The sequence below is a fragment of the Pristis pectinata genome, chromosome 5, assembly GCF_009764475.1.
Source record: "Pristis pectinata isolate sPriPec2 chromosome 5, sPriPec2.1.pri, whole genome shotgun sequence".
Lineage (NCBI taxonomy): Eukaryota > Metazoa > Chordata > Chondrichthyes > Rhinopristiformes > Pristidae > Pristis > Pristis pectinata.
Window position 1 is genome coordinate 35,490,829 of NC_067409.1, and position 25,048 is coordinate 35,515,876.

Consider the following 25,048-nt stretch of genomic DNA (forward strand, 5'->3'; position numbering starts at 1 on the left):
TTCCCTGATCTCATAAAATCCTACTATCCTTTGTGTTCTCCCAATATTGGCCACTTGTGCCTCCCTCATTTTTGTTCATCTAGCCTTGGCTGTTTTGCTTTTAGCTGCCATGGCCAAAACTCCAGAATGGCTATCCTAAAATTATTTGTCTCTCACTCGCCACTGTTATATATCTCCGAACAAACTTTTGGTCATCTACCCTCATACTCCCAAGGTGGCTCAGTGTCAATATTGTTTGTGTGGAGCCCTTGGGACATTCTACTACATTAAACACATTAAATAAAACTGTTTAATCACCATAAAAGCACTCCATAAGCAAAATATTGCAGTGCTGGTTTTATTTCTCAGTGACACAGTAAAGCTTACCTCAACTGAAAGCACTGATTATGGAAAATCCGCAGAGATCCACAATGGATCCAGCAGTCAAAATGCCCAGAACAGGGCAATTCCAGAGTGGAAGCAGTAACACAGTTTTTCACTCAGCACAGTGCCAAGTATGGGACTTCTGTGCTGAATGTATCAGATTAATCTAGTGCAAGTATAGTGAGCTCATTGAAATCACTGGGAGAAACTAGTTGCCAAGCAAAAGCCAAGTAAAGATTTGTATTTGATTTAATTAAGCTGGTTTAAACATTTTATTATTTTAAGTGTGTGCAATTTTTTCCCTAGTGTTAGCTTTTAATCTTTTTAGCATTATTTTGAATTTGTTACCAGTCCCGAGAGAATACTCACAAACATTGAATTTAAATAGCAGATTTAACAATTGGAGAGCTGGGTGTTGATTGGGTGGGTGGGGGGATGTGTACATTAATGTCAATGATGTCCTTACTACATGTGTCAACAGAGGCTTTGCCAATATGCTGGACAACTGCATGTAGGTTCATGCTGGAGAAACAGCCTAGTCCAGAGCACAGATAACAGGTGATCTCGGGACAGCAGAAGATCTGTCTTTACTTGTAATAGTAACTTTTGTTCTGATCAAACACTAGTTTTAATCTTGCGGAAAGTTAAAGGGTTATTTATTCATTTATAATGGGCATTAATGTGGAGCTGCCCCACCATAAGTGCATGTTTAGGAAATGAAAGTGTGTATCTCAGTTATTGATGAAAAACCATGTGGAATTTGTATCTGAATTCCTGACCCATGCACGTACAATGCACTTTAACATGTGTTTTAATTTTCCATCTTTAAACTTCAACTAAGATCCACAAAATTCCTCAGAGGAAAACAAAAGCTATTTTCTAATGTTACTTAAATCTTTTCTAATGGACATACAATTGCAGTGTGTAATGGTTTTCATGTTACATTGTAAAATATTAGGATTTATTAACCACTAAGGAAATAAGAGTTACATTTCCTGTAAAATGAACAATAAAAATACCAATACTTCTTTCCACAAATGGCAGTGATTAAAAAGGTGCATTACAAGGGGTTCTGGTATGGCTTTGCTCAGGAAATTATCATTTAGGATGTATAAAAGCATCAGAGAGTAATACAGCACAGAAACAGGCCCTTTAGCCCAACTCGTCCAGGCTGACCAGTGCCCACCTAGGCTGGCCCCATTTGCCTGTGTTTGGCCCAAATCCCACGAAAGTTTTCCCATCCACGTACTTAACCAAATTTCTTTTAAATGTTGTTATTGTACCTGTCTCAACCACTTTCTCATTCCATATACAAACCACCCTCTACGTGCAGAAGTTGCCCCTCAGGTCCCTTTTAAATCCTTCCCCTCTCACCTTAAACCTATGCCCTCAAGTGTTTGGTTTCCTTTCCCTGTGAGAAAGACTATTTGCATTTACCCCATTTATTTCCCTCATGATTTTATACACCTCTATAAGGTTACTCCTCAGTCTCCGATGTTTCAAGGAATAACGTCCTAGCCTACCCAACTTCTCCCTACAACTCAGGCCTCGAGTCCTGGCAACTTCTCGTAAAATAATCAACAAAAGTAGCTGGAAATGTTATGCATTTTCCTGGAGACAAAGACATTAAACTGAGTACATAATACATGTCCTGTGTCTATCAATGGCCTCCTCTACTGCCACGTTGAGGCCAGGCACGGGTTGGAGGAACAACACCTCATATTCTGCCTTGGGAGTCTCCAACCTAATGGCCTTAACATCGATTTCTCTACCGTCCGGTAACGCCACCCCTTTTTCTTTCCTTCCCCCCCACCCCCCACTCCTTTGTCTTCCCTTATTCCTGTGGCTCCCTTCCCCCACCTTGATGACCTGCCCATCTCCTCTCCTCCCCTCCCCCATCCTTTATTCCATGGTCCACTGCCCTCTCCTACTGGATTCCTTCTTCTTCAGCACTTTGCCTCTTCTGCCTATCACCTCCCAGTTTATTACATCTTCTCCCCCTCCCCCACCCACTACCTTCCCCCTCTCACCTGAACTCACCTATAACCTGCCTGTATGTGGTCCTCCCCCTCCCCCCACCTTCTTATTCTGGCTTCTGCCCTCTTCCTTTCCAGTCCTGATGAAGGGTCTCAGCCCGAAACGTTGACTGTTTATTTCCCTCCATGGATGCTGCCTGACCTGCTGAGTTCCTCCAGCACTTTTCGTGTATTGCTCCAGATTCCAGCATCTGCAGAATTTCTTGTGTCTACATAATACACTATGATTTTTTAATGTTTACAGGTTATTTGGCTTATGGCTAACGATTCGTTACATTCTAAATGTCCAGCCACATTTGTTTTTTAAGGATTTAGATTTGTTCTCCCGTTGCATAGCAGCTAGCTGTTTGTAAGTTTATTAGCTAACCACAAAATAAAAGAAACTCAGGAATGATTGCATGAGAAAAATTCAGATCGTGATTGGAATGTGAAAAATGCAGTTCCATTGAAATTACTGTCATTTGCACTCCGAAGATTTTTTAGATCACTGTGGCAACAGGAGGCCTTGGGTGTCCTCTGCCTTACCCCATTTTGCCAAGTAAGGCTTTGAATTTCTCCCCTTCTTCAATTCTGAGTTTTATCAATTTCTCCCTACTCCTTTTAGGATTTGTTGTGGCAGACAAATCCTGCATACTTTGTCTACCGCCTCCAGCAGTGACATTATTGCACTAGCTCTGGGCAAGAGGCTCCCACTCATTCCCACCTCCGAGAAAAATCTTGACCAAGACTATTGCAGCAACTGAAGACTGGAAAAAATGTGGAAAGTGACCAACCACTTCCAGAGGCTGCACAAAACACCCTCCAGCCATCCATTCTTATAACAAGTCTTAGCGGCAAGTGCCTGGTGCCAGTACAGCATTCAATCTGTGAACTTGACAGAACTTCAGAAAGGCATCTTGCCGATAGCAAATATTCCTCTTTGGCCTGAGTTTCCAAGGAGTCAACTGTTCTCCCTTGTTGCTCTCAGACTGCTGCTCCAATTTATCAAGTTACAAAGCCTACAGCACAGAAACAGGCCAGTTGGACAAAATGCTCTGTAGGAGTGTTAATGCCCCCTGTGAGCTTCCTCCCAAACCTCTTCGCCTTACATTACTAGCCTTATTCCTGCCTGTCTAGGTTCATCTTAGCTGTTGCAGAACAGAGACCTCGGGGTACAAGTACATTGTTCCCTGAAAATGGTGAAGAAGGTGTAGAGCATGCCAGGCTTCACCAGATGGGGCACTGAGTAAAGAGTTGGGATGTCATGTTACAGATGTCTAGGGCATTGCTGAACCACACCTGGAATATTGTGTGCACTTCTGGACTCCATTACTACAGGAAGTATAAAGCTAAGCTAGAGAGGGTGCAGAAAGGATTCACGAGGATGTTGCCGGGACTGGAGGCCTCGAGTTAGGAGGAGAGACTGGTTAGGCTGGGACTGTTTTCCCTGGAGTGAAGGAGCTGAGGGGTGACTTTACAGAGGTTTGTAAAATCATGAAGGGCATAGATAAAGTGGAAGGTCACAGTCTTTTACCCAGGGGGTAGGGGACTCTAAAACTAGAGGGCATAGGTTTAAGGTGAGAGGGAAAAGATTTAATGGAGACCTGAGGGGCAAGTTTTTCACACGGAGGGTGGCAGTTACGTGGAACGAACTGCCGGAAGAAGTGGCAGAGGTGGGTACAATTCCTAGCTCAGGAAGACATCTTGGGCAGCATGGAGGAGTTAGGCCAATTGCCGTTCTGTATAACTTATGCCTATAAATGCATCTGTGCTTTTTGTCTCCACCACTCCTGTGGGAGCACATTCCATATTCTTACCACTTTTTGCAAAGACATTTCTTCTGAATTCTCAGTTGGACTTATCACTGATTACCCTCTGTTTATAACCTCTACTTGGAGACTTGCTAGTTATTGGAACATTTTTTCACCAAATGATCAAATTCTCTTAGAGTTTTAAAGAACTCCATCAGTTCCTCTTTGCTTTTGTATATTTAGCAAAAAGAACTCTAGCTTGTTGAGCCTTTTCTAATAAGAATTTCTTCTCTATACTTGTATCCTCCTGATACCGTCCTTTGCACCTTCAGTGACATCTCAACATAATTTTTATAATACTGTGATCAGAGCAGTGCCTGCAAGTGTAGTCAAACTAAAACTTAATGAAAGTTTATCTGTTTTTTTGATTTCTGATTCTAGAAATGAACTTCGCTGCTTGGTTTGCTTTCCCAATGGCCACGTAAACACATGTCACTGATCTATCAGTAATCAAGTTATCTTTTTATTTACTCATTTTTTGGGTCATGGGCATTGCTGGCAAAACCATTTTTGTCCATCCCTGAATGCCCTTGAAATAATTTAGACCCACAACAAAGAAGAAACAATATAGTTCCACATCTAGATGGTGTGCAACTTGGACTGGAAACTCTCTGTGCTTTTCCCATGTGTCTGCTACTGTGGTCCTTCTTGGTGGTAGAGGTGACACAATAGCCAAGTACCCCCAGAGCTTTCAGGGTTCAGATGCTAGCCACCACGTGCATCCCCAGACAACAGGAATGTCTGCTTATTGCGGGCGGATTTCTGATTGGCTTTCTCAAAATTGTAATTGACTCTGCAGAATTTTAGGGAAAACCCCAAGATCCTGTCAGACTTGATTCCTGACATAAAAATAAAATGGGAAATTAATCATGTAACTAGGAAGCGGAAAAAACTGTAGTAAAAATAGGTATTGTCTTATTTCCCACCATTCCCAGAGTTCTGATTTCTGTGCCAGAAAGTATCATAATTCTCCAGGATTTTGTTTCCAAAATTGTACATTTTTTCTATTGAAGATGTGGTGAAATTGTTAAATAGGTAACCAAACAAAGTATTTTCCAGGATATCTATATAACCAACCTTCTAAAGAGTGTTATTTGGTGTTTCTCCACAGGACCAAATCAAGGATGTGGTGGGTACTTAACTGAGTCTAGTGGTACCTTCAGTTCACCAGATGTGGATTTTAATCATAAATATGAAAAGAATTTAGATTGTCTGTGGTACATTTTTGTGCCTTTAAACAAGATTATCAGTGCGACTTTCACAGTTTTTCTTCTTGAGGATGCAACTAATGGAACTTGCATTTCTGATTATGTCAGTGTAAGTATTTGTAATTTTATAAAAAATAGCCCTTTGCTGTTGAAAACAGCCACAACAAGCCAACTGCAAAGTGAAAATAGATGTCATTTATATTTTATCTATTCTGAATTGGTCAATGATGAAATACTTATGTTTATTAGCACATAAATTGGTGACTTAAAGGTTGTTTATTATTGTCACAGGTATAGTGAAAAACTTGTCTTGCATACTGTTCATATAGATCAATTCATTACACAGTGCATCGAGGGAGTGCAGGGTAAATCAATAACAGAATGCAGAATAAAGTGTTACATTTCCAGAGAAAGTGCAGTGCAGGTAGACAATGAGGTGCAAGGTCATAACAAGGTAGATTGTGAGGTCAAGAGTCCATGTTATCGTACTAGGGAACTGTTCAATAGTCTTAATAACAGCAGTATAAACTTTCCTTGAGCTTGGTGTTATGTGCTTTCAGGCTTTTGTGTCTTCTACTCAATGGGAGCGGGGAGAAGAGGGAATGTCCAGAGTGGGTGGGGTCTTTGATTATGCTGGCTGCTTTACCGAGGCAGTGAGAAGTATAGACAGAGTCCATGGAGGGGAGGCTGGTTTCTGTGATTTGCTGAGCTGTGTCCATGACTCTCTGCAGTTTCTTGCGGTCATGAGCAGAGCAGTTGCCATACCAAGCCGTGATGCATCCGGATAAGATGCTTTCTATGGTGCATTGACTGAAATTGGTGAGTATCAAAGGGGACGTGCCAAATTTCTTTAGCCTCCTGAGGAAGTAGAGGCACTGGTGAGCTTTCTTGCCATAACGTCTATGTGGTCGGACTAGGACAGGCTATTGGTGATGTTCTCTCCTAGGCACTTAAAGCCCTCAACCCTCTCGACCTCAGCACCGTTGATGTAGACAGGTGCATGTGCACCGCCCCCCCCCCTTCCTGAAGTCAATGACCAGCTCTTTTGTTTTGCTGACATTGAGGGAAAGGTTGTTGTCATGACACCATGACACCACTCTATCTCCTTCCTGTACCCTGGCATCATTATCTGAGATAAGGCCCACTATGGTGGTATCATCTACAAACTTAGTTAGAGCAGAATTTGGCCACACAGTCATGAGTGTATAGGGAGTAGAGTAGAGGGCTGAGGATGCAGCCTTGTGGGGCACCAGTGTTGAGAGTAATAGTGGCGGAGGTGTTGCTGCCTATCCTTGCTGATTGTGGTCTATTGGTCAGGAAGTCAAGGGTAACTGAAGAATTGCTGAGGTTGTTTAAATCTGAATAACTTGCCACTCCTCAACTGGTCAAGATATTGCAAATACAAGTCTATGCTCAATTTATTACAATAACACTTTTTCAAGAAATAACACGAGGAATACAGAAAGAACTGTTTTATCCAAGGACCAATGCATTAAGTAAGTAACTTAGACAATCATTGAAACAAAGGTAATAGCTTGGAATTTCCTGGAAGATTTTGGAGTAACTGTGGCATAACTTTTATTCTGAAGAATTGTCATGTCAGTAGACAGTGTTGGATCACTGTGTGAATTTCCACGCTTACTTAGTATTTCTGACGTAGCTGTCCAAAATTCCCACTGATCATTTACATAACTGTGTCCAGATACACAGTGCAATCTTACTGCAGTAAGTTTCAAGAATTGATATGAATAATGCACTGTTGTACATTGATTCTCCAAAATTAAAATGCTCATTTTGTTGCTTGGCTAGATGTTATGTTTGCCATTGTAATGCACTATATGACAACTTTGAATTTCACCACTTCCGGATCTCTGATTCAGTTCAGGAAGTGCCCTGGACTACTTTTTTTAAACAGATAAAACATGAGTTTTGACTTTGCCATGGGGGAGATGAGATTAGAATCAAGTGAGGAGGATCACATACTTGGAACAGATTCAGTCCAATTTCCTACCAGATTAACACCACCTAGTGGGGTCTGAATTTACCCTTTCATGCTCAAAAGACCAGTCAACCCTGGCTTAAAGCACTTAGAAGGGGAATTATATTTGACAGATCGTCAGTCAATCAATCACCACTAACGTCCAAAAGTTGCAGTTATTGTTTAAACCTAAGCAGTAACTGCAGATCCATTGGATGAACTTCAACAAAGACATTTGTATAAGAGGTAAGATAGCTTACTCACATGTACATCGAAACACACAGTGAAATGCATCTTTTTGCATAGAGTGTTCTGGGGGCAGCCCACAAGTGTCGCCACGCTTCCAGTGCCAACATAGCATGCCCACAACTTCCTAACTCGTATGTCTTTAGAATGTGGGAGGAAACCGGACCACCCAGAGGAAACCCACGGAGACAAAGGGAGAACGTACAAACTCCTTGCAGACAGCAGCCGGAATTGAATCCAGGTTGCTGGCGCTGTAATAGCGTTATGCTAACTGCTACACTACCGTGCCTGCCCCTGGGTCATCTGGGTATTAATGAAACAGTTCTTACCAAAGCCCCTTATTTTACATTGAGTTGTCCATCTGCTGCATCATTTTTCACAGATGATAAACAAATGTTTGTTGCACATTGATGGGAGAAGAACTTGCTGTGAATTAAAAAGTTAAATATTTGTAAGACTTAACTCACTTTTGATTATTTTTAGGTTTATGATGGAGGAAATATAAATAGCCCATTAGTTGGCACTTATTGTGGATCCCAACTGCCACCTCCCTTTGCTTCCTCCAGTAATTTTCTCACTGTGAGATTCATTTCCAGCTCCTCAGTCGAACTGGATGGTTTCAACATAACATATACAGCCACTGACTGTAAGTCAACTGCATGTAAAGAATATTAAACTGGGGAATCATATATATTTTAATTAAAATATAACACTTAGCAATTATATCTTTTAAAGATTGCTAACAAATGTGAAATACAATCTAAATCTCCTTTTGTTTTATCTTTAGGCATTTGCTGTGAGATCCATATTCGTTACTATCTTTTAACGTCATCACATATTAGAGCACACTAATATTTGACTACTATTGTCACCATGAAGTTAGCGATACATTATAGAGAGGAGGCATGGACTTCTCTAATTTCCCCCCATCTGCTTGCTCTCCTGACTGCATTAGAATCCTGTTCCACAGCAGCTTTACATAAAGCCTTGTAGGCCTATATGGCAAAGTGCCAAATCATTAGGTACATCTGCCCAAAGGGACTAGGAGAATTACATACTTTTAAAAATGGCCATTGAATAATAGATTGTGTCAGCGTCCTCAGATTGTTCATTTTCCATCCAGATTCAATTGTTTTAGTGCTAAACTTCCAAAGATGAGAAACCTTATTCAGTAGCTAGAAGAATATGTAGGTGCAAGTCAAAGTGTCAGACTGGTGAGCTTCAGAAAGTTCCATTAAGGGTTAACTTTCCACATTGGTTCTCCTGAACTTTGGTGGAAGACTCACGGGTACTCTTGAGGAAAATGTAAAAGCCGTTTCTCTGGCATTTCTGCAGATCTCTCCCCACAGTTAGAGCAGACAATTGGCACAACCACATTATTGGCCAGGTATATGGCAACCAAACCCCCATCGCATACCAGAAACAGGAATGATTGAAAGGGTAATGTTTTCTATTCCCCAGCAATGTAAAGCATTCATCTTGATAAGATGAAAATTCACCCCATGATTTTGTTTAATTTAAATGAGAATTTTTTAAAAATAACAATGAAAAAAAAACAAATTAACATTTGAAGAAACCAAGATACATTAACAGGATACAACAAGATTTATCGATTTTTTTCACATTATTTGTGCAGCAAAAATAACTGTTTTAATATTGCTGTTACTTTGGTAATTTTAATGGTGCAACAGTGCCACCTGCTGTTCATCATCCATCTGCAGTCTCTTGCGTCTCCTCTGTCATCAAAATTTCAAGAATCTTTTTCCATCCATGATAGTATTATTTTTCCTATCAAACGTTATAGTAGTAGTGAAATTAAGAGAAGCTAATGCTGAATAGAAGCTTTATTTCAAAATGAATGGAAAAAAGTCTTTGTCTTCTGCCTGCAGTTGCAATGTGTCTGTCTACTCATTTATATTTTTTCTAGTGCTGTGTGGTGGAGTATTCAATGCAACCAAGGTGCCTCAGAACATTACATCTCCTGGATACCCACAGGATTATCCACCCATTACCGTGTGTCACTGGACCATTAATGCTCCTGCACATGAACAAATCAGAGTGACGTTACTGGAATTCAATTTACCAGATTGTACTCTGGATTACCTGGAGATTAAAGATTGGCCAATGGTCAGACATCTATTTAACTATATTAATGTAACATAAATAAAGTGCATGATTCAGGATTGAGGGAAGAATTAATTGCTCATCCACCCATATATCATCATCATTCACAGGAATGGATTTATAAAGTCTACTATTTGGTTTATCATGTAGAAAACAAGTTGAACAGCCCCAAAAAGAATAGATTAAAAGCAAAGAGACAGTATGAATAGCATGAACAAACTGGATCTTTTTCATAAAGTTACAGTCAAGCTGCTTGAATTGTGTGCCTGCTTCCCCAGAACAGTAGGCTTTATGGATATTTAAGCAAAATTTGTGCGTTGAACAATTCCAAATGAGTTGTAGCTTGGATTTGATACAGACCCTTTCTACTCTACTGCAACCTTATTAATGTACCAGTTGGATGTTTTCATCCTTCTTCAAACCTCTCAGAGCAAGCATGAAATGGCATTCAATCATGGATAATTTCCTTATGTTACTTTGTGTATAAGCCACCCGAATTGATGCACTTAAGACTTTTGACAACAAAAGAACGGGACAGTCATTGATCATAATTTGAGATGGAGTTGATCCGTAACCGCATACATCAGTGGAGAAAGAAAGGGAACAAAAACATTTGCAAATAATTATTGAAATTCATGTCCTCAGAAAAGCTTAGTACCAATTAAATGTTTTTTTAATTATAAAAGGAAATGCAGCATACATGTGCACGCAAAGAGAGCACCTAAAAATTACAAACATAAGTAGTGAACCTCAGTTTTGTGGAGTTGATTAAAGGTGAATGTTGACCAGGCCTCAGGATAATATCCTGCCCTTCACAAGTAGTGCCATGAGATTTTCTCAATCCATAGTGGCTGTTGATGCTCAGTTTAACACATCATCTGGAAGGCAGCACCTATGTTAATGCAGCAACCTCTTCAGTGCAGTGAAGTGGCAGGCCAGAGAAAATGATTATATTTTGAAAAGAAAATTTGAATCCATTATTATTTGACTTATTGTCAAGGATACTGTCTATTAGTCCAGTAATAAGCTGGGCTGACTCTGCTATACACGCAACCTTTGCACCATTTGTTTCCCTCGATTAGTTACTTTCAATTTACTTGTTTATTCCCAGATAGAGCCAGTGATTTGGATTTACATATATACTAAGTAAAATAAAATTCATATTGAGCTTTAAGGGAAAAGGAACAATTAAAACATAAGCAGGACAGAGTTCACAAAACTTCAGTGATAACATGAAATTATGTTGGTGAGGGGGATAAAATGTTGCTGCAATATTTCAAGGTGAATATTTTAATTTATTAACTTAGGCACTTGGATAGAAGCACAGAGGGCTATGGACCTAATTCATTAACTTAAGCTCAGGTAGAGCTAAAATGTTGCATGGATGTAAATCTGGTGCATTTAATTTTAAAATTATACACTTTCCTCTCTTCAGGCTGATTTTGGACAGGTTAATCGATTCTGTGGTTCCAATCTAACTACTGCAGATTTCTATTCATATGGCCCCACAATCGAGATTGACTTCAAATCGAAGGCATATCTAAATGGAAATAAATTCTGGCTAACATACGAAATTGCAGGTAAATCACCGACTGCTCAATTAATGCATTGCTAAAAGTGATCCTTTAATATATTAATGCTTGCAACTTCTCCTGTTTCCACTGAGGGGAAAGGCATCTACTGCACCCAGATAAGAGACAAAGATAGGGTAGATAGAATTTTTTCTCTCACAGCAGGGGTTTTCAAAACATAGGTATAAACACACATAGGTACTGTATAAAGTGAGAGGAAAGAATTTTAAAGGGGATTTGAAAGTGAGTTTTTTTTACACTGAGAGTGGCTGATATCTGAAAGTCACTGCCAGAGGAGATGGTGGAGTCTAATAAAGTTTAAGAGACATTTAAGACAGGCACTTGGTTAGAAGCACAGAAGGATATGGACCTAATGCAGGCAAATGGGCAAAAAGGTTGGCATGGATGTGATGGGCCGAAGGGCCTGGTTCTATGCTCTACGATTCTATAGCAACAGAAAATGCTGGAAACATTCAGCAGGTCAGCCAGCTTTTCTGGAAAGAAAAACGGATTCAGTCAAAGACCCTTTGTCAGATCTGGGAAGAAGAAAAAACAAGTTGATATCAAGCTGCATGGAGGATGGGGAAGGGATGGATAGATCAAAGGGAACATCTCTGAAAGGGTGAGAGCACATTTGCACCCATGATAAGCTATAAGCAAGGTCAACTGATTAATAAGGGCAATATGGGAGAGAGAACGTGGTTCTTTATTCATAAAAGCAATGAAATCAGGGCCATTAGAGAGTGAAAACACAGACTCCCTTTGTCCTATCTATCCATCCCTCCCTGCACATATTGTGTACTTCCTAATAGAGTTAAGTGTGTACTCTGGATAAGTGTGTACTCCCTGCACACACTTGTTTCCTCTTCTTGCTAATCCTGATGAAAAGTCTTCAGCCTGAAACATTATCTCTGTTTTTCTTATCACAGATGCTGCCTGACTTGCTGAGTTTTAGCAGCATTTTCTGTTTTAATTTCAGATTTCCAGCATCTGCAGTTTCTCTTTTTTTTGTTTCCAGCCACTGCGCCCCAGAATTACCAGGGCACAAACTAAGGATGTTTTATAGCATATTTCCATCATTTGTCCTTCATTATAATAATTATGCACCAGAGGTTACCTCTGGATGAAAACATCAGGAACTGCTGTCCAGGCAGAGAGCCAAAGGATAGTTCTCCAGCCAATTTTCTACTACCACGCGTGAGGACAGCTGACTACCAGTATAACTTGAAAGGAAGTCTGGCCCTATTTACCATGAGTACCTCAGAGAAATTGTTGTTCAATATAAGCATCAAGTTCGGCTAAAAGCGTTGTCATTAACCACATTCAACAGCCACTTTACTGTTTTACAGCCAGCTCATATCCAGAGTGATTTCAATCCTCAGAGGTCGAAGCTAATCTAAGGATTTTCCATGTTAGTTGTATGTGCAAATACACAAATACTTTGGTTACTGAGGGCTAAACAGCTGAAATAAACAATATTAATTCAACAGATTCTAGAATGATTCCCACAAACTGGAATGGAGCAAGTTTAACCCTGATCCTTAAAAAAAGAGGGAGAAAGAAAACAGGCAACTACAGGAGATGCAACACTTTAACTCAGACAAGTGAAAAGAGATGCATTTTGAGAAGTTAAACCAGGGCAGGGACATACACAGTGAATGACAGGGCCCTGGGGAGTGTTGTAGAACAGAGAGACCTAGGGTTACAGAGGCATAGTTCCCTCAAAGTGACAACACAGGTAGACAAGGTGGTGAAAAAGGCATATGGCACACTTGCCTTCATCGGCTGTGGGCTTGAGTACAAGAGTTGGGACGTCAAGAGTTGAACAAAACGTTGGTAAGACTGCACTTGGAATATTGTGTGCAGTTCTGGTTGCCACACTATTGGAAGGATGTGATTAAGCAAGAGGGGGTGCTGAAAAGATTCACAAGGATGGTGCCTGGACTGGAGGGATTGAGTTATGAAGAGAGACTGCATAGGCTGGGACTGTTTTGCCTGGAACGAAGGAGGTCGAGAGGTGACATGACGGAAGTTTATAAAATTATGAAAGGCAGAGATAGGGTAAATAGCCAGTGTCTGTTTTCCATGGTAGGGGGTCTAAAACTAGAGGGCACAGGTTTATGGTGAGAGGGAGGAGGTTTAAAGGGGGCCTGAGGAGCAAGTTTGTCCACACAGAGGGTGGTGGGTATGTGGAATGAGCTGCAAGAGGAGATGGTTGAGGCAGGTACAATTATAACATTTAATAAATATTTGGACAGGTACATGGATAGGAAAGGTTTAGAGGGATAAGGGCTAAAAGCAGGCAAATGGGATTAGCTTAGAAAGGCATCTTGGTCGGCATGGACGAGTTGGGCCGAAGGGCCTGTTCCATGCTGTACGACTCAATGAATCTCCGTGAATCGATGACTCTCTGACTACCTATCCTATCTATGTCTTTCGTAATTTTAAATACTTCAATCAGGTCGCCCCCTCAGCCTCTAACACTCCAGCGAAAACAATCCAAGTTTGTCCAACCTCTCCTCGTTAGCCAATACACTCCAATCCAGGCAACATCCAGGTAAACTTTTTCTGCACCCTCTCCAAAGCCATCCTGCCTGTAATGGAGCAACCACAACTGCACACTCTAAATGTGGCCTAACCAAAATTTTATACAGCTGCAACATGACTTCCCAACTTCTGTATTCAATACCCCGACTGGTAAAGGCAAGTATACCGTAAGCCTTCTTTACGACCTATCAACTTTTTTTGCCACTTTCAGGGAGCTATGGATTTGCTTCCCAAGATCCCTCTGTACGTCAGTGCTCATAAGGGTCCTACCATCTACTGCATTTACTGTTTACACTATGGCCTTATAGCATTTCACATGAAATATTTAACATATCCCTTTGCTGCCACTGAACCAGACATTGCAATTGGAGAGTTACTGGCTGAGCACCAATGTTAAGGATTGAGCTTAATAGCCAGAAAATGACATGCAAGTTATGTAAATTCATATAGTGATAAATTTTCTGTACACTTTATTCAGACAACTGAACCAGTAATTAGAGAAATAAAAACTAAAAGTGATGGAAACACTCTGTGTGACGCAGGATGTTCAACCTTAAACATTACCTCTGCTTCACTTTCCACAGATGCTGCCTGACCTGCTGAGTGTTTCCAACATCTGTAGAATGGCAGTTGAAGAATTTTGATTTAGTTCAAATCTGAAAGTAAAAAGCGGCATGTGTATGGTCAAGTGTGCACAAAGTACTAGTAAATATATAAATTCAAAAGAAATCTCTTCCACTACCTTGCTTTCATAAATCTGATATGATTGACTTTCAACTACCCTCTTAAGTATCTAAATAAGTCAGTCATTAGAACAGACAAACTAGAAGTGGGCAATAAATGTCAGATTTTCCAGTGACATTTGCATCTGAATGATAAATAACACAAATTAAAACCGTGCAATTCTTGTGTTAATGAATTGGGAATTGTATCCAAGGCAGGAAGCACTGCTGCCAACAGGTAGGTTTGGTCCCTCCACCTGTGTTCTGAACAGGTAAACAGGTATCTGATTGGAAGACTAAAATTAATAAAAAGGCATGAGAATTGTTAATGTAAAAATAAAACTCACATTGCCATTGCCAGATTTATCAAAGTGCTTTTAAAATAAAAAACTGCAGATGATGGAACTCTGAAGTAAGGGGGTTTTCATTACTGGTGCTAAATTTATGCAGAGTATAGCTGCCACTTGCAATGAAGACAGAGGTTAAGGCAAAAAGTGGACAATATTCTTGTAGATATATAGCACTCAAAGATGAATTTTTCTACGTGTTTGCATCTAATAATGCAAAATATATATAACATTTTCTATTTAGCAAGTTTTTCTGTTGTGTGCATTTGATATTATAAATACTTTTTTCAGGTTGCAGCAGACAATATAATCAGTCATATGGTTATCTGAAGAGTCCTGACTGGCCCAACATCTATCCACATAATTTAGATTGTACAATCATTCTGCGAGCCCCAGACAACTACAAAATCTCCCTCTTTTTCAATGCACTGGATATCAAAGGCCAAGATCAATGCAACAATGACTACTTGGAGGTGAGATACCTACCTGTTATTTATCATATTGTTAACTAATTATTCATCAGGACAGCTGGTGGAGCACAATTTCATGAACTTATCCCAACAACATCCCAACCTTAGCCAACACACATACACACACACATCTGCTTTAGTTCCCAAAAAGTCTGTTTGGAGCTCTATTTTAAAGTTGATCCTATGCTAATTACAAAGTAAACCATCGGCAGTAAGAGTTAGCAATAACTGCTGGAGGGAAGCTTCAGAAAAGAGCACTAAGGCATTTCTGTTTGCTGCAACAACAATGTCTTGAGGCAGTATTTCACTTTATGTTACTTTTGTTTGATTTTTGTTAAGGAGAAAGCTGAGTTTATGAAGGGAATGGCACAGTGGCTCATCTGGACTAGAAGCTCTTCACCTTTACCATCCCTTATCCACAGAACTGAGGACACCCACTGGGACCAATCAGAATCAGATTCAGATTTATTATCTCTGACTTATATGACATGAAAGTTGTTGTTTTGTGGCAACAGTGCCATGCAAAGACATAAAATTACTATCAATTACGAAAATAAATATACAGTATAGTGCAAAGGAAATAACGAAGTAGTGTTCATGGACCCTTTGGAAGCTACAATTCACAGGGGAAATAGTGACACAAACCTGTGCACTTCTAAAACAGGGATTACCTATGGCAGGCATCTCAAAGTACTGGAGAGATACCACCAATACTGTCTGTGCAAAATCTTACTAAGCTAGTTGCAGAATGAGCAAACCAATGTCAGCCTCTTCCAGATCCCCATTATTGAGGCTAATTATGTTCAGTTGATTCTGATGGCATGCCCAACGCACCCATGTACTCCAGGAATCCTCAGGCTAAGAGATTATCAGGATGGCAGAAAATTGCTTCAAAGATGTTCTTTAAACTTCCTTGAGAAAAAATGTAATGTTAACCCTACTAAGTCTCAGGCACAGTCAGCTGATGAGTGCTCAAAATGGAGGAGAAGCATTTGGATAACACTGAAAACCCGAGTCCCTACATCAGGAACACGTAGAAGGCTAATGAAATTAGCAGAAGAAGCCCACCACACCACCCCCTGCACCACCCATCCACCTGTCCAACAAGCACATCTGCCCTTCTGCAGCAGAGTTTGTGAATCCCACGTTAACCTCATCAGCCACCAAAGAATTCACAAACTGGAGTGGAATCAAATCATCCTTAGCTCTGAAGGACTGCCTAAGAAGCCTATCCAGTCTTTCTTCTTAACTGAGGCATTGCATCCCAGGTAACATACACTTGTCTGGCTTCACTCCCTAGGATTAGACCTAGCTCTGCTCCATCCCTATTAGGGCTACCTACATACTGGCGCAATTGGATTCATTTAAAAATTCCATTCCATCTAATCCTTTCACACGAAGGCAATCCAAGTTAATATTGGGGAAGTAGAAATCCCCTACTGCTACAATTTTATTCCCCTTACACTTCCCTATGATTTGCCTATATATCTGCTCCTCCATCTCCCGCTGACTGTTGGGAGACCTGTATTATAATAAAGTCATTGCCCACATATATATTTGTAAGCTCTACCCATATGGGCTTAGTTGAAGAGCTTTCCAAGACATCCCCCCTCATTACTGCGGTGATGTTCTCTTTGATCAATAATGCAATACCCCCTCCTCGCTTATCATGCCTGAAACTTCTACTTCCTTGATTGCTGAGCTGCCAGTGCTCCCCTTCTTTCAACCACGTCTCAGTGATTACATGGGAGCAGATCAACAGTCAAAAGTCAAAAATTGAGTTTATTGTCATATGCACAAGCATAGGTATGCACAGGTGCAATGAAAACTTACTTGCAGCAGCATCACAGGCACATAAATTCAACAATTTTTACAAGAAAGAATATTTTGTTACTAGAACCTATGATTTATTCTAGGAGCACAACTATAATAACACAACTGGACCAACTGTTAGTATTCTACCATGTATCAATACGTCATTGCATTGTGAGTTCCCCGCAGTAAGCTGATTTCACACCTCAAACCCTTTGCAAAAACAGAATGACATTTGGTGCAGACGTTACAAGACTTCAGCTGTTACTAGACATCAGCTGTTACTAGACATCAGCAGACATTTGACCTTGTTGAAAGTCCCAGTATTCAAAGAATGAGAAATCTAAATTGTTAGTATTTTCTTTTATTTGTCTTAGGCAATAGTGCAAGACTGATGATATTGTATGGATTGTCCATTATCTACCCCACAATCAGCTCCATTCAACAGAATAGCATATCAAACAAGGCATGACACCCATTTAGTACCCAAGATAAATTCCTACCCCAAAATCTAGCAAAGTATGATTTGTGATTGGCATACTAAGTTCATGCAAATCAAGTACATAAAATTTTAAGATGTAATTATTCTTTATGCTTCAGGTACGAAATGGTACAAACAGTAATGGACAAGTGCTCGGGAAGTTCTGTGGTACAAAACTGCCTGATCCTATCTTTCCCAATTTCCACGCACTTACACTACATTTTACTAGTGATGCTCCAACAACTCACAATGGTTTTGAGATCACCTGGACATCTTCTCCAAATGGTAACTGGAAATAATAAGAAGTTATTTTATCATTAAGTGTGCCACTAAAACTCTACGATGCCAATACCAAACATGTTCTCCAAAAAAAAATGCTACATTGTTATTTAGAAGTTACTAAAGTTCAGCCATCAAATGTAAACTAAAAGGCCAATTTTCCTCTGGCTCAAAGGTACAAGAAAAATAGATCTGATGCAGAAGAGAAATTTCTGTTTGACTGTCTCCACAGAAATGTAACTCTTGCTACATTTCTGTGACTGCATCTAACTTCACCTGAACAGAGGACTGTAGTGCAATTGATGCAAAATATATTTCAGATGGACTCATGCACAGATGTACTGTCCATAAATGGCTGGGAGGCCAGCAGCTCAGCAGGATTGTCGATAAACGGCCCTGTAAAATGTGGCATTGCTGCTTCCTGAGCTGTGGTTTAGATGTTATCTTCTTAAAGGGCAGGCTAGTATTGGCAGGCAAGGATTTCTTATGACTTTTTAAATTTAAAACTGATGTTGTGAATTCAGCATCGTAACTTTTTGTGCTAAGAGCAATTGGAGGTTGACAAGTGCGAACAATGAAGACTGTTGGACAGTTGTCCAATTTATTCACCTGTTTTTTTCTGAGACACAAATAACTGTTTTCACAGAGGCAAAATTGCCTCTTTTCCTGACTGGTTCGCTTACTCTGCACTGTTGAGAAAATGACTACTTACCTACTGCCAGGATTTCCAGGATATCATTCTTCATGTCAAGGTTACTTTACATGTTCTAACAACTCATTGCATAACTCTCTCTATACTGCTTCCAGCAAGATGGATAGTAGGTGTGGACACCTACTTGGGGTGCGGAGTATCCCTGCTATGGCACAGTAGCAGATTTCTTTGTGGTGGAAGATGTGACTGTTTTCCCTCTCATTTACATTGATAATATTAACACTCTTTGTGAGGAATCAAGTGACCAAACAGAAAACATCGGCATTAATTACTTACAAAACCTCCTAGTTTTGTGTATTCCACAATCATCTAAGAAATTTTAAGATTCTTTTTTGCCACAAAATTGGTCATGCCTCTGGACTGAACTCGTGAGATTTTACTGATTGACGTTATGGTAGGTTTTTCTAATGTTTCTCATTTTCTTAAGCATATAGGCAGAGGTAGACGTGCTTTACTTTTATTATAAAAATTGTTTAATTTACTAGGCTGTGTCCTCAGCCCTCTACTCTACTCCCTAAATACTCATGACTGTGTGGCCAGATTCTGCTCTAACTCCATCTACAAGTTTGCAGATGATACCATTGTAGTAAGACATATCTCAAATAACGATGAGTCGGAGTACAGGAAGGAGATAGAGAGCTTAGTGACATGGTGTCATGACAACAACCTTTCCCTCAATGTCAGCAAAACAAAAGAGCTGGTCATTGACTTCAGGAAAGGGGGTGGTGTACCTGCACCTGGCTACATCAATGGTGCTGAGGTTGAGAGTTGAGAGCTTCAAGTTCCTAGGAGTGAACATCACCAATAGCCTGTCCTGGTCCAAACATGTGGATGCCACGGCCAAGAAAGCTCACCAGTGCCTCTACTTCCTCAGAAGGATAAAGAAATTTGGCATGTTCTCTTTGACACTCACCAACATTTATCGATGAACCATAGAAAGCATCCTATCTGGATGCATCATGGCTTGGTAATGGCAATTGCTCTGCCCGGGGCCACAAGAAACTGCAGAGTTGTGGACACAGCCCAGCACATCACGGCAACCAGCCTCCCCTCCACAGACTCTGTCTATACCTCTCTCCGCCTTGGTGAAGCAGCCAGCATAATCAAAGACCCCGCCCACCCAGGTCATTCTCTCTCCTCCCTTCTTCCATCAGGCAGAATATACAGGAGCCTGAGGACACATACCACCAGGCTCAAGGACAGCTTCTATCCCACTGTGATAAGACTATTGAACGGTTACTTTATATGATAAGATGGACTCTTGACCTCACAATCTACCTTACTATGACCTTGCACCTTATTGTCTACCTGCACTGCACTTTCTCTGTAGCTGTTGCACTTTATTCTGTATTCTGTTATTGTTTTCACCCTCTACTACATCAATGCACTCTGTACTACCTCAAAGCACTGTGTAATGAATTGATCTGTACCAATGGTATGCAAGACAAGTTTTTCACTGTACCTCAGTACAAGTAACAATAATAAATCAATACCAAAAGCAAACAAGTGTATTCCAATAATTTGTTGGTTAGAGCAGTTTTTTTAATTCACTCCAGTGACTTCAAGTTGTTAGTGGTTGCAGGCTGAAACCTACTCAGGGAGCAATGCCAATGTGCTGTGTTGTCCAATCGGATGTCTGCCTGTGATTCCCCAGTTTGCAGGCAGGATGTGTGCATCTCACTGTCCAATGATGAGCAGCCTGACCCCATAGTGCTCTCTGCAGCACTCAGCATTCACTGGTGTATGGGGAGGTCATGTGACCACCTCTCATGCAGGATATTGACGTCACTTTCTTTGTTTCATAGGTGATTGATGTGGAAACCCTTGGCTACGTTTCTTGGACATGTTCTTTACTGGCTTGGGAAATGGCCTCATTAACTTAAAGAAAAATATTGGGCAGCTTCTGGCTTCCTTTAATTATTTGCCTGAAATACCAGCCAAAAAGGCAAAGGTATTTTGCGCAAACAAGTATCCAAGCAATGTCAACTCAGTTCACTTCGTCCTCTACACCCACACTCCCAAACTCAGCTAGAGACCTGAGAAAGAACAGAGACTCACTGAGCCAGTAGCATCCTACTATTGAGTTACACTGAAAACTCTCACCAGAGCTGGATCACTGAACATATTGCTGGCTAGGGTATTGCAGGATTTAGACTCAGCAACAATGAGGGAGCAGCAATATATTTCTAAGTCAGGATAGTGTGTCTTGGAGAGGAACCTGCAGGTAGTTGTGTTCCCATGCACCTGCTGCCCTCATTTCTCCAGATGGTAGAGATCCCAGTTTTAGGAGATGCTGTTAGAGCAGCCTGGATGAGTAATTACATTGGATTTTATAGATGGAACATAATGCATTCATGGAGCGCCAGTGTTGGAGAGAACAGAGGTTTAGGGACGTGGATGAGGTGCCAATCAAGCGGACTGCTTTGTCTTGGATAGGGTCAAGCTTGAGAGTTGGCACAGAACTCATCCAAGCAAATGGAGGGTATTCCACTGAAACAGATTTGGTTCTCGTAGGTGATAGAAGGGCCTTAGAGGTAAGTCATTGACTGCAGGATACCCAGCCTCTGACCTGCTCTTGTAGCCACAGTACTTATGTGGTTGGTCCAGTTATGTTCTGGTCAATGTGACCTCCAGGATATTGATGGTGGCAGACTCTGCCATGGCAATGCCATTGAATATCAAGGGTAGGTGGTTAGACTGTCTCTTATTAGATATAGTCATTGCCTGGTACTTTTGTGGAATGAATGTTACTTACCACTTATCTGAATACCTGAATTATGGCTAGGTCTTGCTGCATGCAAGATTGGACTATTTCATTCTTTAAGGAACTGCAAATGAATTTGAATATTATGCAATCATCAGCAAACATCCCCTCTTCTGATTTTATGATGGAATTAGGGCCAATAATAAATCAGCTGAAGATGATTGGCCCTTAAGAACTCTTGGGACTTGGGTAATTGACAACCTTCCATTATGGGAGATATGACTCCAGCCATTGGAGTGTTCTCCCATGATTCTCATTGGCTTCAGTTTACCAGCGTGCCTTGATGCCACACTTAGTCAAATGCTGCCTTAATATTAAGGGCAATCATTCTTACACCACATCGGAAGTTCAGCTCTTTAGTCAATGTTTATACCAAGGCTGTGCTCAGCTCTGGAGCTCATTGGCTACCGCGAAACTCAAACTGGGTGGGTTATAGGTAAGTAAGTGCAACTTGTGAGTACTGCATCCATCACTTTGCTGATGATTGAGAGGAGAATGATTATGCTGTAATTATCTGTATTGAATTTGTCCAATTTTTGTGAACTGGGCATGCCTTGGCAATTTTCCACATTGTTGCATAGATACCAGTGTTGTAAATATTGGAACAGCTTGGCTAGAGGTGAAGATACTTCTGGAGTGCAGGTTTTCAATCCTACAACTGGGATGTTGTCTGGTTCTATGGATTTGCTGTATCAGTTACTCCAGTAACAGCCAGTCCTTGGGTCAAACCATCCAGCCCATTAAAATCTATTTGGGTTCTCAATGAGAGAAACATTTTAGAAGCACATTGATTAATTTTTCCCCACACATGGGGAATGATTTCACTGCATGGGGGATTGCAGAGAAACATGTCATCCATACTAGTGTGATTTGCAGCCACATGTATTCAATTGAATTTCCGGAGTGGCCCATTTTGAACTAAGCGCTGTCTTAATTGTATTCCACTCTGGGAAAACCTGAAGCAAAACAATGTTATATGACTTGACTTCTAGGCTACTGTGACTAGTGTTTGTCTACGATATACAAATTAGACCTGATTGGAGGATGTAACTCCTGTTATTCAACCATTTCACATTCATTAATCCATACTGGCTTTCAGAGTCCAGAGACAAGAATATTACCCATTACCTCTCCTGTACTAGATAGCTGCTTAACAGATTTCTACAACATGGAACAATTGATCCATATGAAGTCATGGTACATTCTTGTGTGATATAAATGAACCAACTGATTCTATATTTAGTTGAATTTTCACAGATCTGTTATGTTGATACCTAGTTGCACAGCTTTAACTGTTATATATTGTACAGAAGTCCATTTGTGTTATTGGGTTATTGTTAATATAAAGCAGAACTCAGTGAAATGTAATTACCAAACATCTGACCTTTTACCCTGTGGTTCTTTCTCCTGTATAGGTTGTGGTGGAACACTATTTGGCCCCAGAGGTTCTTTTTATAGTCCTAATTATCCTTCCAGCTATGACATCAGTACTGACTGTGAGTGGACAATTGTGGCACCAACAGGACGAATAGTAACAATAACCTTCATAGTCTTCAGTATTAATGATCCTGGTGACTGTGTCAAAAATTACTTGAGGCTGTTTGATGGACCAGATTCCAATTCACCACTCGTGGGCACATACTGTGGACTGGTATGTAGAAAATGTGCTTGTTTATAAATGAGTTCTTCTCCTGTCACACTTATAATCTCTTATTAAATGCCAAAATCATGTTTTTTGAGGAAGATTTAAAAAAAGAATTAAGAATGGCCGTGACTTATTGGCAAAAGAGAAACTATGTTCTACTCTGCTTTAGTAAGTTCTGGGTCTTGGTATGTGGTAAAGGTAATCGTGTCCCCGCCAGCATTCATTATTATTGAAGAGCAACCTCTGGTGATCACATGCACAATTAAATGCAGAAATCAGGAATGTGCTGCTCAAGATTCCCAACTCCTCTAGAATCTTCACTGCAGCAGAGTCTGACCAAGTTATTTGCCTTTGAGGCACATAGATGAAGTTGCAGTCTTTACCTATCAAAGGTGCTATAAAGAATTAGGGCTTCTCAATTTGAGTATGATAGACCTTAATTACTGCCAAAGAATTTTTGTTTTATATTTTGTTCTATTTCAATTATTGCTGGAGATTTAAAATATCTTGATTTTCACTCTCTATCCCTTCTTATCTTTCGCTTTTCAAATTTCTTTCACTATTTTACTTTCTGTGCATGATTTTTCATTTAATTAACTATTCTTAGTTACAGATCCTCATTCAGATATTGCATGCCATTGTAAGGATTCTTCTGATTAGTTAAGGAGGTACACTACTGTTTGTCTGGTGCTGATCCCTTGTAAAGAGTGTTTGCAGTGTGATGGATTTCTAATCATTATGAGATTTGGTGCAAAAGTTCAAAGAAAGTCTTTGATAATATGTTTCGGCACCATTTTGTCTCTGCTGCCAGCACTATGTGGGTCAGTGAGGACACCTCTTGGGAATTCAGTTGAATCACACTATCTAATGTATTAGCTGCACTTTTATTAGCATCAGTTAACTTACGATAAGCAGTTTGAGAATTGCATTAAAATAAGTCAACTGTTGTGTGAAGGTTACTTTACAAAGGGAAATAAACAACCTCGAGTGACATGCCACTGAATCAAATAGTCTAAAACTGAAGCAGAGAATTCACATAACCCTGTTTTCTATGTGCCCCTAAGAATCAGAATCAGGTTTATCATCACTGACATATGTCGTGAAATTTGTTGTTTTGCAGCAGCAGTACAGTGCAAGGCATAAAAATTACTAAATTACAAAAATAAATAAATAGTGCAAATGAGAAACAAGGTAGCGTTCATGGACAATTCAGAAATCTGATGGCGGAGGGGAAGAAGCTGTTCCTGAAATCTTGAGTGTTGGTCTTCAGGCTCCTGTACCTCCTCCCCGATGGTAGTAATGAGAAGAGGGCATGTCCCGGGTGGTGAGGGTCCTTAATGATGGATGCTGCCTTCTTGAGGCACCACCTCTTGAAGATGTCCTCGATGGTGGTGGTGGTGGTGGGGGGGGGGGCGGGGTGGTGTTGTGCCTGTGATGGATCTGGATGAGTCTACAACCCTCTGCAGCCCACAGTTCCAACAATTGGACTGTATATTTTTCACTTGACCTCTACCACTGCTACATCATCTGCCATTGAAACCTACAAATATGTCTTTGCTACATCTTGATTGTTGCAAGGCACACCTGACATGCCTCCTTCATTTTACCTCGTAGAAATGTTCTACTGCCAGTGCTCTAATTCACAACTTTCACCCACATGCTCCTGGATTTTAAAATTTTCATCTCATTTTATTTGAATAGCACTCTATTTCTGTAATCTCATCCAATCAGACAACCTGGGCTCCTCTAGTTCTGGCTTCTTGATCATTCAGATTTGATCTTTTCACTGTTGGCAATTGTCCCTTCAGCTGAAAAGGGTCTTACTATTGGAATTCTTTCCCTTTCGGCTCCCTACCCATACCTTCTCCCTTAAAACATCCATTAAATTTACTTCTTTGATCAGCCTTTTGGTCCTGCTCTAATTTCTAAATAAGTAGTTGGGTGTCAAATTTT

The 25,048-nt window shown here is 40.4% G+C and overlaps 1 protein-coding gene across 1 annotated transcript in view; it reads left to right on the forward strand.

The window, feature by feature from the left end:
• Nucleotides 1-25,048, forward strand: part of cubn (cubilin (intrinsic factor-cobalamin receptor)) — a 264,528-nt gene that overhangs the window by 236,978 nt on the left and 2,502 nt on the right. Inside the window, 7 exon segments of the mRNA XM_052016186.1 lie at nucleotides 5,301-5,506; nucleotides 8,105-8,267; nucleotides 9,549-9,748; nucleotides 11,181-11,325; nucleotides 15,224-15,405; nucleotides 17,815-17,980; nucleotides 22,866-23,101. Of these exon segments, the coding sequence (XP_051872146.1) occupies nucleotides 5,301-5,506; nucleotides 8,105-8,267; nucleotides 9,549-9,748; nucleotides 11,181-11,325; nucleotides 15,224-15,405; nucleotides 17,815-17,980; nucleotides 22,866-23,101 (1,298 nt within the window).